Raw genomic sequence first — 17,506 nt, 5'->3', positions numbered from 1 at the left:
CTTCCTTTCATACATCTTCACATCATGATCCATTTTGCACCCATGCTCAACTACATACCACACTGAGGGTATGGGAGACCCTTTAGGAGAGCCAAACCCATGGATATTTGATACTATGATCGCTAATGATCCAGATTTGTATCCAATTAGACCCTCGCTTCCTGAGGATGCAAGTGCCTACCAACGGGTTATTGCCAGGGTAGCCACTTATCATGGGGTCCAATTAGATAAGGAGTCTTTACAGGAAGACTTCCTTTAAAAAAAAAAAAAAAAAAAAATATTTTATTGAATTGAAAATCAAGGGCAAACAGTACATTCAGAAAATAATCATGATTGGCTGCAAGTAGGGCTACAACTTGTGAAGACTTCCTTTTTGATACCCTATTCACTATGCACAGGGACGCGCAGTATCTACCAATTCTCCCTGGTACGTTGAATCATGCTGACCAGCTTTTTAAAGAACTCATTCATGCTAGACTTATCACCCCCCACAAGTGGAGACCCCCTGAAAAAGAGAGTAAGCATATCGATGCTGCAGTTAACCTAGTGGCAGCACAAGCTACAAACCACCACGTATTGCAAACGCCAAGGTTCTTCTAGCGCGATATGACAGAGCCCACTGGGATGAAATGGAAGTTATTATATTATCCCCCTGAGAAATACCGTAAAAAGAGGCAACAGACTGTGGCAGAGGGTCGTGCCATCATGAACAACTGTTGGATGTGCCTTTGATGCAGCAGACAGCGCTGCATGGAGAATAAATGCCCGCCTTCTCCTCAGATGTCACGCTTGACTCTGATGCTCTGGGTTTAAGCCAGAAGTGCAGGAAGTGGTCCTTAATTTGCCCATTGACCAGGAGAATCTCTTTGAATCTCCGATGGACACCACTCTAGATAATATTTAAAACAAGCATTTGCTATGCAATAGGTCTCGCATTAGGAAAGTGTGAGCTATTGGTATTGTAAATGACAATTTTTTTTAATGTGATGGCTTTCAAAATATATAAATTAATAGCATTGTTATTCACAAAGCCAATAGCTTACACTTTCCTAATGCGAGTCCTATTGGCTATGGCAATGCTTGTTGGTAGCAAGCAAGGACAGTGCTGTTGTGGTGCTGAGTGATGATGTGGTTGGGCTGAATGATGTGGTGGTGTATTAGTGATGTGGTGGTGTATTAGTGATGTGGTGGTGTATTAGTGATGTGGTGGTGTATTAGTGATGTGGTGGTGTATTAGTGATGTGGTGGTGTATTAGTGATGTGGTGGTGTATTAGTGATGTGGTGGTGTATTAGTGATGTGGTGGTGTATTAGTGATGTGGTGGTGTATTAGTGATGTGGTGGTGCCCCTGAGTGACGTGGTGGTGCCCCAGAGTGGTGCCCCAGAGTGACGTGGCGGTGCCCCGGAGTGGTGCCCCTGAGTGACGTGGCGGTGCCCCTGAGTGACGTGGCGGTGCCCCTGAGTGACGTGGCGGTGCCCCTGAGTGACGTGGCGGTGCCCCTGAGTGACGTGGCGGTGCCCCTGAGTGACGTGGCGGTGCCCCTGAGTGACGTGGCGGTGCCCCTGAGTGACGCCCCTGAGTGACGTGGCGGTGCACTGGAGTGGCGCTGCCCCGGAGTGATGTGGCGGTGCCCCGGAGTGATGTGGCGGTGCCCCGGAGTGATGTGGCGGTGCCCCGGAGTGATGTGGCGGTGCCCCGGAGTGATGTGGTGGTGAGGGTGTGTGGGGATGAGGGGGTGTGAGGGGGTGTGAGGGGGAGGGTCCGAAGTAAATGGTGGTAGTGCAGACATCACAAGACAGAGAGAAGAGACTGTGTGGTGACTGTGTTGGTCAGTTTCAGAATCCGGAGGGGCAGAATCAGCACAGTCTGCGAGGGATCCACGTGTCTAGAGGCAAAGCATAGCGGATGTAGCATTGCAGCTAGCAAGTCAAGTGTTTTCAAGCGGAGTGTCCCTAGAGAGATGGCAATACAGCAACCGCATTTGAGGAGCAAGGCTACTGTAAACAAGCACGGTAGGCTTTCACTTTCGTGCAGAAACAAGATCTCGGCATTGCTGTGGCGGGGGGGTGGGTGGGGGAGCGGCAGCCTTTGAAGTCTGATGCCGAGGCACAGACAAATGGTGGTGCACGATGTGCACACGGGGGGGAGGGTGCGGGTGAGCGGCAGCCTTCGAAGTCCTAGGTGACGCCAGCCGCAATCGAGCCTTCTGCTGATTCCTCGCAGAGGAGAGATTTACTCCCCCCGAGTTCGATCACGTCGGGATCTACTCCTCCACAACGCCGGACCGAGCACTTCATCTACCGGCCAGCCTCCACGGCTAGTTCGGCGCCTGAGAGACAAACACCGGCCTGATTCTCCGGCCCGAGTACCACGTTCCTCCGCTGCGATTGGCTCCACAGCGGTCTACTGTGACATACGCACTGTCTTCAACCCATCCTTGTCCTGAAGATGATCCTGATTCATATGGATCGAAACACCGTCTACACACCAGCGCAATCATAGGCGCTTCCTCACAAAGTGGTTCATGAACTTTGAAAAAGAATTGATATAACTGTTCCTACTGAATTCATCAGATCCACACTGTGATAACTATTCACTGTATATAATTTTTACACCAGTCACGTTGCGCCGTTCACGCTGCTCACACTGTCACCAGAGCTGCTACCTTGGTTTTCACTCACAAACCACGAGCACCTTGTGCCACTTGGGTTGATCCAATTATTTACATTTATGTACTACTGTGCTGTTATAACTGTACTATCCACCTTGTTTTCCTTCCCAATTTTCTTCAATTGTTTCTATAAATGATGCCAAGAGCACATACCATAACTAAATAGAGGCTCCTTGTTTTTCCTTGTGGATAATGTTGCGTGCATATCCCTAATATTTGCCTATGAATGATACCAGTTGGGATATCTGTTGTTTATAGTACTTCTCACCCCAACGTGGTTGATGGGTTTCGCTCCTGTTTTTTGTTTCAAAATTAGTAACAGCATACCATTTGTATCTTCATTATTGTTAGGGCATGTACGCTGGACCCGTCTAAAGCCCTCAGTCCCTCATTTGTGATTGGTAGATTCATATACACCCACTCTCCTACCCTGGAGATTTGTGGCTGTTGCAGTTACTATTTTCCACATTTTAATCCTATATTTACAGATCCGCATGGACAGCTCCATTTCTTATGCATTCATTATGCTCCTCTCTCACCTTCCTGTGGGAAAAACAATTTAACAAAGGAGTTGATGCCCATGCACACGATCATTGAGGTAAAGGCACTCTACCCTGTGACTCGAAGCAATTTTTCTAAGATAAACAACTTGTACCACTCTGAACCCAACACCTAGATGGCCGGAGTATGCACAAAATGTGATCTACAGCACTACATGCCATGAACAGATGCTTACAGGGTAAGTAACCTAATCCTTTCTGCAAATGAACTGCACAGATATTTTAGAATATATCCGAATTAGGAAAGCACAAATGACCCCACTTTTTTTGCTAATGAAAAAAGTCCGAAGCATGGTCAAAACAAATATTTTAGTACGATCAAAACAAATATGTACACCAAGTGATGCCATTTCCACATGTTATCATTTGTATGCTGTATAATTTTCAGTAAAGTATGTGCAAATGAAATTCTATTTCAATTGAAGGCGCTGTCTGTAATGGCAGTGCGCTACCACACCATGCATACTCCACACTACTCCACTCTATGACCTCACCCCACTTTGCCATGCTGGTTAATAACCAGGCTAAAAAGTATTGGCAAAGCCAATAGGTCTTGCATAAGCAAGACCTATTGGGTGTGCCAATGCTCGTTTGTATTGCGTACCAACATTCTTTAGTTCTTCACAAGTTCTAGTCTCCCCCTTCCAAATGCTAGGAAATAAATGATCAGAACTGTTCTAGCTTTTGAACCTGCAGCAGGAGGCTGGATACAACGAAGGAAAACACACCTTAGTGACAGGTAGATGGAGGTTTCTTTACACACAAGGTTGGACCAAACTTACTGTATAAACAATATGCAGGAGGCAGGATAATCATTGTGATGCTCTTTTGCTTTGTCAAAGCTGCATTTGTATTTCTTCACCAAACCAGTTAATTTGCTTTCATTTGTGTCTCCTCTTGAACATTTTTGGCTAATACATTTCTTTTATGTTATAGGTGGAAGACTGCAAGCACATACAAATATGACCAAATGGTCGGCAATGGTGAAGGACCAGCAACCTCTGCTACATACTAATGCCAGAGAACAGCCAGCACGGACAAAGGCCAAGCAGGCACGGGCAAAGGCCAGAGAAATTTCATCACAAGCAAAAAACAGTGACACGCAGGAGCAGAGTGCGGTACCACCAACATACCTGAAAAGGAACAAACATTTATTGAAAAGGGCACGAACCCGGCCACTTATGCCCTCAAAGGAAGAAACACTAGGACCCCCTCCACAGAAGCCCCCATGGAAGGAAGAATCGACAGATGATTCCTTGCTCGCTTCAGCCTCTATGAATGTCAAAGCTTTTCCCCTAGCAGAAACTCAAGAACAGCTGCCCCGTACTGAGACGAAGCTGGACTGCAAGCTCGCGCGACCATTGCCTTCAGCAATTGCCAACACGACACGACGGAAAAGGCAACGGAGTGAATCCAAAACGGGAAGCACCTTTGAGGTTCCCCAGCCCAAAGCGAGAACTCCTAGCTCTAGAAGGGGTGTAGCTTGTCGCTCTCCTCAGGTCATTGTACAAGCAACCTCTGAGAAAAGTAGTGGTAATTCTATCTCCCCTGCAGTGGCCTGCAGTCCGATCACAGACTCTTCTGAGCCGAGTCCAATTCCGAGGAGGAAAAAAAAAGAACCCCCAAAAAGGATTCCAGCAAAGCCAAGCAGGGGTAATCTTCATAGAAAAGGAAAGGTGGCCAAATGCCATAAAAATCCTCCAGTGGTTCTAAAGTTTGTGTCCAAAGCAAAGATAATGAAAGCTTTTCCACTTGTAAAGGAGTGCCGTGTAGTATTAAGAGCACCCTTGCCTTCCATTGGTATAACCGGAATAAAGAGTAAGGTGACACAGGATGAAGATTCCATCCAGGATGGTGACCGCATTACCAGTGCTGGAGGACCTACAAAGAGCACTGAAGGCATGACACGATCTGAGCCACATGTTGTCAAGGAAAAAAGTACCCCAGACAAAACCAACATTTCTCCAACTGAGCCGACTCATACAGTGAGACAGACAATAGGGCAAACTATTACACCCTTGCTGAAGAAAGAGGAGAGGGCTTCTCCTGGATCATCACTTCCTTTGGATATGTCACAGGAAGCAGAAGAGCCAGCCATGTTGCGTGCTGGGCAGCCTTTTTGTGCTGAACCACAGGACTCCTTAGCTGGATTGCTTAGGGAGTCTAACGAAACTCACCCAGTGTCTCTTGAAACAAGACTCTTGCTTCGAAGGAGCGGCCGGGGCCGCCGTCCTTCTTCCCCTGTAGAGACTGAGATGGCTACTCTGGGAGAGAAGGAGGGGTCTGTGGCCTCTCAATCCACAGAGGAAATTCAGGCTGTGAAGGCCAACATCCTTAAGAAAATACGTAAGTTTATTATGCCCATCGTGAGCGCTAGGTCCTCTCGTGTCATCAAGCCTCCACGGAGGTTTATGGATGATGAGCTCTGTTCAACTAAGAAGTCCCCTCCAAAGGCCTCTCCTTATAATGCTTCATTACATCCTAATGCAGCAGACCGCACAAGTGCTTCCAGCCTGGATGAAACATTAGTTGATGTCGAAGAAGACTATGCGGAGTGCCAGGAGGTGGCGAAAAAAGAGCATGAAATGCCTTCCCAGGTCAAGGATGAATGCAGGACAAAGCTAGAAGTTGTTTTGAAACCTGATGAAGTTTTGGATGATGAACCTCTTCGGGCATTGGCTGCATCACCATATTCTGATAACACCCAGGATGTGACACACAAAAACCCATGTACTGATATTGCTGAAAATCTGCCATCTGTGCCACTTGCATCTGGTCATTCACCAGACTTGACACCTGAACTACTCAGTTCTGATAATGCACATGAATTGACACTAGGGTCTCCCATTTCAGATGACGGGTGCGTCTTGACACTTCTGTCCCCCATGTCTGAAAAAGTTGAGCTGCCACCTGCATTGCCTAGTGCGGATAATGAACAACAGTTGACAGCTGTGCCTTCTAATGCTGATGATATACAAGCTTTGACACAGAGTTCATCCCATATAAGTAGCAAACAGGTTGTGTCTGGTGTGTCATCTAGTTTTGAAAACACACAGCGCTTATCACTTACACTTCTATCCCCTAGTACAGATGACAAACCTGATCTTGCGCCTGCATCACCTCGTTCAGATAATTTTAATCACTCCACACTAGAATCCGTCCATGTTGATAAAACAGAGGCCTTGACCCTTGTGCTTCCCAGTTCTGAAATCGAACAGAGCTTGCTATCGGAGCCACAGAGTTTAGGTAACAATCACATCTTGATACCCGTGGCATGTATTTCTGGTAAAAATCAAAACTCACCATCTTTGTCTTCAGATTCAGCTACCGGTATCGCACAAGACTCCACCCTCTTGTTGCCTAGTGCAGATCACAAACTGGGTTTAGCACTGGAGTCATCCCTTTCAGTATATGATCATAAAACATTGGGTAAATGTATTCCTAATGACATACAGGACTTGGCAATAATGTTACCCAGTTCTGATAATCTGGCTAGGACATCAGTGTTATCTAGTTCCAGTGAGACCCAGGCTTTGCAACCACTGTCGCCCAGTCCTGATAACATGCAGGGCTTGACACCCATGTCATCCAGTTCTGATAACACTCAAGGGTTGGCACCCTTCTCATCTGCTTCTAATACTACTCTAGGAGCAATACCTTTTCCCTGCAATACGGACACCACCTGGAGCCCGGCACCCATGTCACCTGGTTTACTAAACCAACATGACTCAACACCTGTGTTTTCCATTCCTGACACCACAGAGGGCTTGCCCCCTTTCTCACTTGGGTCTGAAAACATACAGTTGTTGACACCTGTGTCATTGAGTTCTGAAAGCAAAATGAGCACCTCACTTGTGTCATCAGTTATTGACTGCCCTCCGGGCTTAACACCAGAGTCCCCTAGCTTTAACACCTCACTGGGTATGGGACGGTCATTGCATAGCTCTGATTCACCAACGTTGTCACAAGTGTTGCCCACATTGGATAACACACAGTGCTTGATGCCAGAGTTGTCCAGTAGTTACAATAGCAGACCTTGTTTGACTCCAGCTTCTCCTGGCTCTACTTCACTGAAGGTGGACACCGTAGAGACCCTTGCACCTGAATTGATGGGTGATCAAACACATGGACTAGTATCAGTTTTGTCTGCATATGAATCTACGGAGGGTGTGGAACTGAATTTTCCAGCACTAGAATCCCCTTATGAACTTGTGTCAGTAATGTCCGAAAGTATTCATACTCCCTCTTCATTCACAGCACTTTCAGAGAAGCGAAAAACCATTCTGAGACAGCCGACCTTCAGATGGAATTCTCCAACCAGCTTAAACTCTGACTTGGTTCCTCCTGTCACACAGACCAATGAGAGTAATACATCAAAAACCATATTGAAATTTCCACCTGTTTCAGTGGAGGAAGGCCAGTGTCTATCTCTACCACCACCACCGTTCTCACAGCCAGCTGTCAACGAGCATGATGTCCCAGGGTCCCCAGTGCACCAAATGACACAATCCTTTGTACCACCACCTCCTGTTGTGTCCCAGCCCTCAATACAGTTGCCCACACAATCATTGGCTGTGTTGCCGTCCTTGCCACTAGCGTCTGATCTTGCGCCTTCTGCAGTTACGCAGTCATCCATTCTGAAGCCAAATTCTGTGGCACTACCGACAGCACCTCAGTCCCAAGTGCTAACACCGGCACCATTGAAGCAACCCTCATTGACTGTGCCAACACAGCCAAAGAGCACGCCAGTAGGCTTAGGGAAGACCGACCCCTCCAAGAGACCACCATTGCTACGAGCCCCACAGTTCACACCAAGTGAAGCTCATTTGAAGATCTACGAATCTGTCTCAATCCCTCCACAGCGGGTTGAATCGAAACAAACCCTTGATTCAAGCACTTTCTCCACTTCTTCTTTTGCTATACGTCAGCGCAGGGCAGAGCCCAAGTCTGGTTCTGCACAGTATCTTGAGGGTGGGGATTCTGAACAACGGAAAGATTCTGCTTTGGTGACTGTGCACGATCAGTCTTGTCCCCTTCCTTCCGACCTTGTGGGGACATTTGTTGGAAAACCACAAACTGTAGCAAGAACTAACCACCTATCCTTGCCTCTGTTTGCTGGAAATACACTGGATAATGAGGTCTCCGCTGATCCAGGTCTTATCAAGATTCAAGCAATGGACTGTCCCGGCGTGATACGGAAAGTGGCTCTGCGAAGAGGCCTCTCATCTGCGAACTCTGTGCCATGCAAGCCCACACATCCTGGGAAGAATTCAACACCAAGTTCGTCGGAAGACAGCTCAGATTTTGATGAAGCTTTGAGCCCTGCTTCTCATCTGGGACTAAGCCCAGATAGTGATGAAGAAACTGCTTTAGCTACACCACTCTCCAGTATGGATGAGAAAATGATAAATATTTTAAAGACTGCTCAAGCTCAACTTTCCCAAATCGATAGACGCAGTTTACGGAAGCTGGTAACTCCGGTGAGGGCTCCTTTTCTCTACCTTTCGCACTTTGTGTCTTTCTGTTCTCTTAGTAGAGCCAATACCTTTTTTCTTCCCTTCATATCTGCATTGTCCTCCTTTCTGCAGTAGCAATAACAGGTTCTCTGTTTAATGCTTGCTTTCAGGGTATCATGCCATCACTCCTCAGTATATTTCAGAGCGAAATATCATTCAAAGTCTTTATTTGAAATTCGGTATAAGGTGAGGGTAATGTCCGTGCTTCATTTGAGCTGGTGGTTGCAGGTGGGGCCCACAAGCACTCCTTTTTGGGACCAACGTGTATTTTTTTCTTAGCAAACTTTGACCCAGACAAATCACACAAAAAAACTACTGGTTAAGAAAGAAGTCCAGAGAACAGTGACTAGGAAAACACAGGGATGAAAAAGAACCTGCAAAAGTTCAAAAAATGGGCTGGGAATGTCTGAGAGTGGATTAAATAGGCATAACAAATGTTTGGGTCCAGGACAACAAGTTTTCATGTGTATTTTTTCCTTTGGACAAGTGGTCCGAAGCACCTACAGCACAAACTCTTTGGCTGCCAGTTTACAGTACCACATTATGTTTCAAGGAAGAGAATTGTCTGCAGTTAAGGTCATTTTTGTGTTCATATGTTAATGGTGTTTGAACTTGTATTTATGGTTCATTCAAATCTTTTTTTTAGGGTGAACACTCTAAAGAACAATGTAAGCTCGGACTGCACTACTGACAGAGGTTCCACTATGAACATGTCTACACACGTTTTCAAAGTTTAGAAGTGTGAGCCTATGTATCATGCTCCCAGAATGCTCTGGTTAGATCCAAATATTTGCAGAGCAGGAAAGCAAGATGGATGATTCTTTGCTTTCAAAATAAAATGTTCACCAAAAAAATGCAATTAGGAAAAAGCCATTTTGCTAAACTACTGTAAAATTTTGGGTACCATTTCTTTGCAGCATCATTTCAAAAATATGCTGATGCGTGCTAGTGTTTCCAAAAAAGTTTCCCAATGGAAAATTGGTATAACCAGTTTCAACAATTTTATGGGAAACCTAAAAATAAACAAGCATTGGCAAAGCAGTAGGTCAGAAATTGGTGATCAGCCTTTTGTTTTGTCAATGGTTGTCTTGTTTTGGCATGGTTTTTGTAAAACCTTATTGGCAAGAGAGCGGCCAATCCTTCGCCGTTCTAGCAAGCTTTGGCAAAAAGCAAGCAAAAAAAGTTGGTCTTTAAAGCGCACATTGTTTTGTACAGTTCCTGGCACTGTACAAAACTTTGTGTGCCAATATCCTTCTTGAAAGAGCAGAATGCTGTCACTCTTAATGAAGCCAGTTGAGAGAGAGAGAATCTTAATAACCACAAAAGATCTTGGTTAACACAAGACCTAATTAGGGGTCCAGTTAAAGGAATCTCAAAGTGCACCCATGGTATACGTCATTGCATTAGTGCTGTTTTATGGCTTTCATGAATTCACAAGGATTTACGGAAGTAGGTCAAGAAATCTTAGTCCTAAAAAATATTTGAACTGCCATTTAGCACGAACTAACGTGCACATGTAGATTTGCTCATGCGAAATCGGTTGAGCATTAGCAAGTTAACTTTCCCTCCAATCACTTTTTTCCTAACTCCGAAAGTCGTTGTACGTCTGCCATTGTTGGGGGTGTATTTCCAACCTGTTTCAGTATGGGAAAAGATTACAGAAGAGCTGGTGAAAACCCTAAAAATATTCAAGTTAATAGGTTTGTAGGGACTCAAAAGGCATTACAATCCAGGAACTGTTGTTTACCACTTCCTTCAGCTCCAGTATGTAGATCTGTGGAAAGATGGAGTAATAAGGGAATTGCTAGTATTCAAACCCTACTTTTTTATGTTTGGGCGCCCTGGCATATTAGGAGAAGTTATATCAGAGCTCTTCTAAAATGAGTTTGCTGCCATAATTTGTCACTACACCGCATGGTACTAAAGGGACAAGTGGATTTAGTTGCAGTTCAAGAAAATGTGTCTGTGTGTCTCTCCCTGCCCCCCGCCCTCCTCCACCCTTTATGCACCTTCATTTGGAAACAATTCATGTACTTGCCGCTCCTCTTTTTTTATCGTGGATCAAGGTGTCTTAGTGCTGGGGTTGAGTGGACAGTTCTGCTTGGTACATCTCAGTTGTTGTATAGTGCTTAACAGTTAAGCTTAGTTAGTTTTTGTGCTTTGCTGGTAATGATTTTTTCTGTTGTGTTGAAGTTCAGTATTTTTCATAGTTGACGCTCGTTCAGTGCTGGTGCTAACTAAGCCTGCTTAAATAACGTACATCTGTGATGATTTATGGCATGGAGAGGAGACTGAATCTCATGTCATTCAGTACGTGTGTGGCACTGAAGCATGTGCTCCTGAGGATTGTGACTAACTGTCATCCAAGGTGGACGTTTACTTGCAGAGCTCTCTCCCTGGCTCCCTTTTGTTGCCTGTGGTGGCTAGATTCTCCTGGAATCTAGCTCCTTGTGTCAAAAGCCTCGGGGTAACAATTAACTATGACCTCACCATGAAGTCCCAAATTGGGACAGTGATATCCTCCTGCTTCTTCCAACTGAGGAAAATAAAAAAGATCGGGCGATTACTCACCCAGGAAGCTTTGACGCAGGTGATTCTTGCCATGGTTCTGTCCCATGTTGACACTGCCAATTCGTATCTTGGCACCCCCCTATATTTATCTAAATGTTTGCAGCTGGTACAGAACCAAGATGTGCTCTTGATTTTTCAGCAACCCAGTGTGAGAAAGTGGCTCTATATATACTGGACAATAAGGCAGTATAGTGTGTATAGAGTCCACAAACCCCAAAGGTTTAACAGAGGTTAAAGTCAGAACTGACCTTACTCTCCAAAGTGGTAGCTTGGTCAAGCAGTAAGGCAGTACCAGAGGACAGTGTAAAGCATTTGTTGTACACACTCAGTCAGCAAAAGGTTTCACACACAAGAACTGAACTCCAGGCCAATTGTTATTATATCCAAAGATATAGTTGTTTTATTTTTAGAACCAACAGATATAAAAATATACTTTTCGAGATCAGAGTACTCTCAGGTAAATACTTTGCAGAGGAGCAATAAGTTTGTACACACAATAGTCACAGGTTAGCTAATAGTACAGTTCTGAAACACACTCTAGCATTGAGCTCAATGGGTTTTCATAGGAAAGTACAGTTGATTACTTTATGGATTACTTTGGTAGTTCAAGGACTAGATCTTGGATTCAGTCCTGGGGTCTAAGCTGAAACCACATTAGCAAAAACGTTTTAGTTACAGTGATGATTTTTCCTGAATATAAAGCGGTTTTAAAAGTTAACACTTAGAAACTTTTCGAGGTGATTCTCACAATGTTATTCAATGGGAGGAAATTCAGGTTACAGGTAAAGTACGATCGCGTTACTTTTGTAACCCAGCACTAGTCTCCTAGGTCCAGCACTGGGGGCTTAACTCAAAACAGGTAGGTATGTCGTACGATTTTTAAAGAATATTTGCAGTTTTCAAAAGTAGACACTTGGAACAAATTTCATAGAAAAGCAGTACTGGCTTCTCTACTGATCACAGGTGAGTATTTTCGAATTCGGACTTTGACTGATTTTATAGGAATATTTTCAGTTTTGCAGCGTGAATCTTTCTGGATTCACTATGCTGTGCATATTCCGCAATCTGGTGGTTGGGTCCGGAATCGTAGTCTGTTTTTTTTTTTTTTTTTTTCGTAGCCCAGGTGGGCGTCCGACGTCCCACCATTTGGTGTCCATTCGGTGACGTCGGCGTGCTTCCGGCGGAAGCTACCACCCTTGGGCGCCATCTTCAGATTCTTTTTTCCGCCGTTGGGTCTGGATCGTCGCGTGAAGCTCCAGAAGTTTTGGAGGAGGAAAGAAGAAATTACAGCAAAAACTCACAGGGGAAGACCTGAGAACATCGACAGAAGAGGACCTTTAGCGAGGAGACGACGAAGAAAGGAGAGAACTTCGAAATCTTCGACGCCCTTGAAGGAATGCGCACACAGGGGGCCCCCTGAGCGCAGGGATGTACAAGACGCCGTTTACATTCTGCAAGAACTGCCACCACAAGTTCACACAGAAGGACCAGCACCCAGTCTGCAACCTCTGCCTGCCAATCGACCACGAGAGCAGAGACTGCAACGCCTGCTCCGTCTTCAAGCCGAAGACACTCCGAATTCGAGAAGGACAGAGGACGGCTCACCACACGATGCAGGGCAAAGGCCAAGCCCCGACGCTTTATGAACTTGGCCTCTCCACCGACGATGAGGACAACATCGCCGAAGGCCCAGATGACTTCACGGTCGTTGAGACCGATAAGAATACGCCTGATAAGGTAGGAGAGTCTACGACCCCGAAAACTCCCACAGGGCCTCGAAAGCCTGAGGCAGACTCTCGAAAGTCAGAGCAAAGAGCCTCGAAAGGCGCACCGGCGCCGAGCAAATCGACGACCGAAGCTGCATCCTCCGAAAAAGAGCCCAGCGGATCCTCCGAGAAGGACTCCCGGAGGCAGAAGACCAGCGAAAAGCAAAGGTCATCGAAGCAAGCCCCCGAAAAAGGGACTTCGACTCCGACGTCGAAAGAAAAAGAGCCAAAGAAAGCTTCGACGACGCCGAAAAGGGCGGCCGAAACGCTCGACGACCAACAGGCCGCAGAAATGCAGAGAAAAAAGAGAAGGCTCGAGGCCGAAATGGAGAACATCCTTCAGAGAAGGAAGGACTTCGACGAAAAAATGAAGTTACAAGATTCCCCCGAAGCCGGCACCGACCGTCGCTGAGGTACAGGCGATCGAAGAGTTCGACATCGTGGGCCGCCAAAAACTCCGGAACCTTCAGAGCACGAAGAGGAGGAGGACCTCTACTACACAGAGGGGGATTACGGGGAACAGCAGTCGAGCTACGGTTCAGGTTCCTCGACGGCCCAAGACCAGGAATGGCAGGACATCGAGGCCGAAAACCCAGAGGAGGCGGTAGAAACATACCCCTCGAGGCCTTCGCCACCGGATGACATTGGGGCATACAATGAGGTGGTAAGAAAGGCGGCAACAGCTTATGGAATTAAGCTGGAAGAGGAGAAGCCAGAAGCAGACTTCCTACTCGAGACACTGCTCCCCATACAGACAAGGAGCCAGTTCCTGCCCATGCTCAAGAGTATCACGGCCCAGGGAAAGGAGGCCTTCAAGGACCCGGCTACATGCAGATCTGTAACGCCGAGGACCGAGAAGAAGTACAAATTCTCCTCCAGAAGACCCAGCTTACATCAAGGGTTCCGTCACAGCGGATTCTATCATCGCTGCAACGGCCAGGAAAAGGGCAAACGTCCCAACAACGTCCGGACCCCCACCTGACAAAGAAAGCAGGAGGATGGACCTAACAGGCAGGAAGATTGAGAGGAACGCTGCGACGCACTGGCGGATGGCGAATTCCAACGCCCTCCTGAATAGGCATCAATACCAGCACTGGGAGGAGATGGTACAGTTGATCAAACACCTCCCGGAACAATACCGTGACAGAGGTGCACACCTGGTAGAGGAAGGGAAGAGCATCGCCAACTCATGCCTGAAGACAGCCTTGGACGGGGCAGAAACATCCAGCAGACTGATGGCTATAGGCATCACTGAAAGAAGGCAAGCATGGCTCAGGATCTCAGGATTCAAGGCTGAAGTCCAGAACAACATCCTGAACACACCCTTCAGCGGTGAAACATTGTTCGGAGCCCCAGTTGATGATAAGCTCACCCAACTGAAGAAGGACAACGAGACGGCAAGGTCCATGGGAGCCCTGCAATTCAGAGGGATGAGAAGGGGCACTCCGTCGCGGAGGCCGAACGGCAGAGGTGGAAGCCAGCGAGGAGATTCTCACCAGAGTTTCCACCAGGGGCAACAGAGTGACAGCCAAGGCCACCAGGGGCAGCAGAGGCAAAACTGGAACTACCAAGGCAGGGGCCAGTCCTTTCGATCGAGAGGAAATGGACGGGGCCAGAGAAGAAGAGGCGGCGAACAGCCCCCCTCTAAGTGACTTCACACGAGAGAAGGTGCTCTACCACCCACACCCTCCGGGGGAGGAGCACGGGAAAACAAAGAGGAGAGGGCTACACGGACAAGACACAAAGGAACATGCAAGTCCGGTAGGAGGAAGATTGAGATTTTTTCTCCAGGAGTGGAGAAAAATAACAGACAAGTGGATACTCAATATTATGCAGTTCGGGTACTGCATAGAGTTGGAAAAAAGGCCACCAAACAGAAAACCAAGGAAAAGACAGCACTCAGGAAGAGAGCTGCAACTACTGCAAGAGGAAGCCCAAGAACTCCTCCTCAAAGCGGCCATAGAACGGGTCCCCTTCAAAGAACGGAACATGGGAGTGTACTCAAACTACTTCCTATGACCAAAGGTGGACGAAAGCCAAAGACCCATACTGGACCTACGGTTCCTGAACAAATACGTCAAAACTCAAAAATTCAAAATGACGTCCCTACAAGAGGTCATTCCTCAGATAAAAGCAGGGGACTTCTTGTCTACCATAGACCTCAAAGATGCATACCTGCACATCCCCATGAACAAGCAGCACAAGCACATGCTAAGGTTCACTGTAAACCAGGATCACTACCAATTCACGACCCTAGCTTTCGGCCTAAAGTCCGCACCAAGGGTGTTCACCAAATGCCTTGCGGCAGTGGCCGCACACCTAAGGAGAAAGGGGATACACGTGTACCCCTACCTCGACGACTGGCTGGTGAAGGCAAACTGCTACAGGACATGCAAAGAGCATGCAGAACAGGTGACAGGAACGCTAGCAAACCTGGGTTTCTCCATACACTGGGGCAAAAGCTCAATGGAACCAGAGCAGGTGAAGATCTTCCTGGGGGCCCAGATCGACACCATACAATGCAGAGTCTTACCGAGCGAAAAGAGAACGCTCAGCCTACTGAGGGAGAAACGTCACTACCAGAAGGGGCGATCTCTGACAGTGAGGACTGTGAGCAAGATCTTGGGGATGATGGCATCATGCATCCACCTGGTCCCCAATGTACGCCTACAAATGAGACCACTCCAAGAGTGGCTGCAACAACAATGGTCACAAGCTACAGGAAGTTGGGAGGATCTAGTGGTTGTAACGCACAGGGTGCAGGAAGAGATAAGGTGGTGGACCAAGGAGAGAATAACAGAAGGGAAACCTCTAACACCACCGGACCCAACAGTGACCATCACCACAGACGCATCCCAGAAGGGGTGGGGCGCACACATGAACAGGCTCAGAGTGAGGGGTCTGTGGAGCCCTACAGATGCAGTCAGGCACATCAACTACCTGGAACTGAAAACTGTGTTGCTAGCCCTCAAGGCTTTTCAGAAACACCTACGCAACCGGAAGGTGCTGATACAAACAGACAACACCACAACGATGTTTTACATAAACAAACAGGGGGGGACTCAATCGTTCTCGCTGTCAAACTTGGCACAAGAGATCTGGAAATGGGCCATACCACTAAAAATAGACCTGCTAGCCATACACCTGCCAGGGAAGGACAATGTGGAAGCGGATTGGCTCAGCAGGCAGACTTCAGCATCCCACGAGTGGGAACTCAACAGTCAGGAAACAGAGAGTCTATTCAGGAAATGGGGCACCCCAACAATAGACCTATTTGCAACACACCGGAATGCAAAATGCCAACACTTTGCATCCAGGCAACCAGAGGCACGGTCCCAGGGGAATGCCCTATGGATAAGCTGGTCAAAAACATTTGCCTACGCTTTTCCCCCCGATACCACTGATCCCCCAGGGTGCTCAACAAATGCATGAAGAGCAACATGACGCTCATCCTGGTGGCACCACAATGGGCCAGACAGACGTGGTATTCTCAGATTATGGAGATGGCGCAGGGGCCTCCCCACAAGTTCTCAAAAAGAAAAGACCTACTCTCCATGGAAAACGGAGGAATCCTACACCCAGAGCCAGAGAGCCTCAACCTCTCAGCCTGGCTCCTGAGGACTTAGAATTTGCACACCTGAAACTACCAGAGAGCACCCTGCGGGTGCTGCGAGAGGCAAGAAGGCCCAGCACACGCAAGTGCTATGGGGAAAAATGGAAAAGATTCACTCAATGGTGTTGCAAGAAACAGCTCCAAAGGAGACTGACCAAGGAGTCCACGGTGCTAAGGTACCTCACACACCTAATTAAGGCAAAGCTAAGCTCATCCTCACTGAGAGTGCACCTGGCAGCGATTGTGGCATACACAAGAGGAGAAACGGGGAGAAGCTTCTTCACATCCCAAGTCGTGAAAAGATTCCTGGAAGGGGCTAAAAGAATAGCGCCGCCAAAGAGAATGCCGCCACCGGCCTGGAACTTAAATGTGGTACTGACGGAGCTCATGAAAGCACCCTTCGAACCCATCCACAAAGCATCACTGCAAATGTTGACAATGAAGACGGCCTTCCTGGTGGCAATCACCTCACTACGAAGGGTGAGCGAACTGCAGGCACTCACACTGCAGGAACCCTACATCCAGATACAGTGACAGGGTCGTGATGAGAACTGACCCACACTTCATGCCAAAGGTGGTGTCAAGGTTTCACATGAATCAGAGTATTCAGATCCCTAGCTTCTTCCAAAACCCCGCTACAAGCGCTGAGAGGTCGCTCCACACCCTAGACGCAAGAAGGGCTGTGATGCACTACATTGAAAGAAAGAAGGAACACAGGAAAACGAAACAGTTCTTCGTGTCCTTCGCTAACAGTTACATGGGCAAACCAGTTACTAAAAACACCATAGCCCGATGGATCGCACAGACA

General features: G+C 47.2%; 1 protein-coding gene across 3 annotated transcripts in view; it reads left to right on the top strand.

Annotated features, from left to right (window-relative positions):
- Positions 1 to 17,506, top strand: part of KMT2B (lysine methyltransferase 2B) — a 1,130,837-nt gene that overhangs the window by 180,915 nt on the left and 932,416 nt on the right. For all 3 annotated transcript variants that reach the window (XM_078655415.1, XM_078655416.1, XM_078655414.1), the window contains exon 3: positions 4,169 to 8,712. In XM_078655415.1, coding sequence (XP_078511541.1) covers positions 4,195 to 8,712 — 4,518 coding nt within the window. In that variant the 5' untranslated portion in view covers positions 4,169 to 4,194. The remainder of the gene's footprint in view (positions 1 to 4,168; positions 8,713 to 17,506) is intronic.

Source organism: Lissotriton helveticus, chromosome 7 (genome assembly GCF_964261635.1).
Source record: "Lissotriton helveticus chromosome 7, aLisHel1.1, whole genome shotgun sequence".
NCBI classification, from domain to species: domain Eukaryota; kingdom Metazoa; phylum Chordata; class Amphibia; order Caudata; family Salamandridae; genus Lissotriton; species Lissotriton helveticus.
This window is presented reverse-complemented; position numbering and strand designations above follow the sequence as displayed.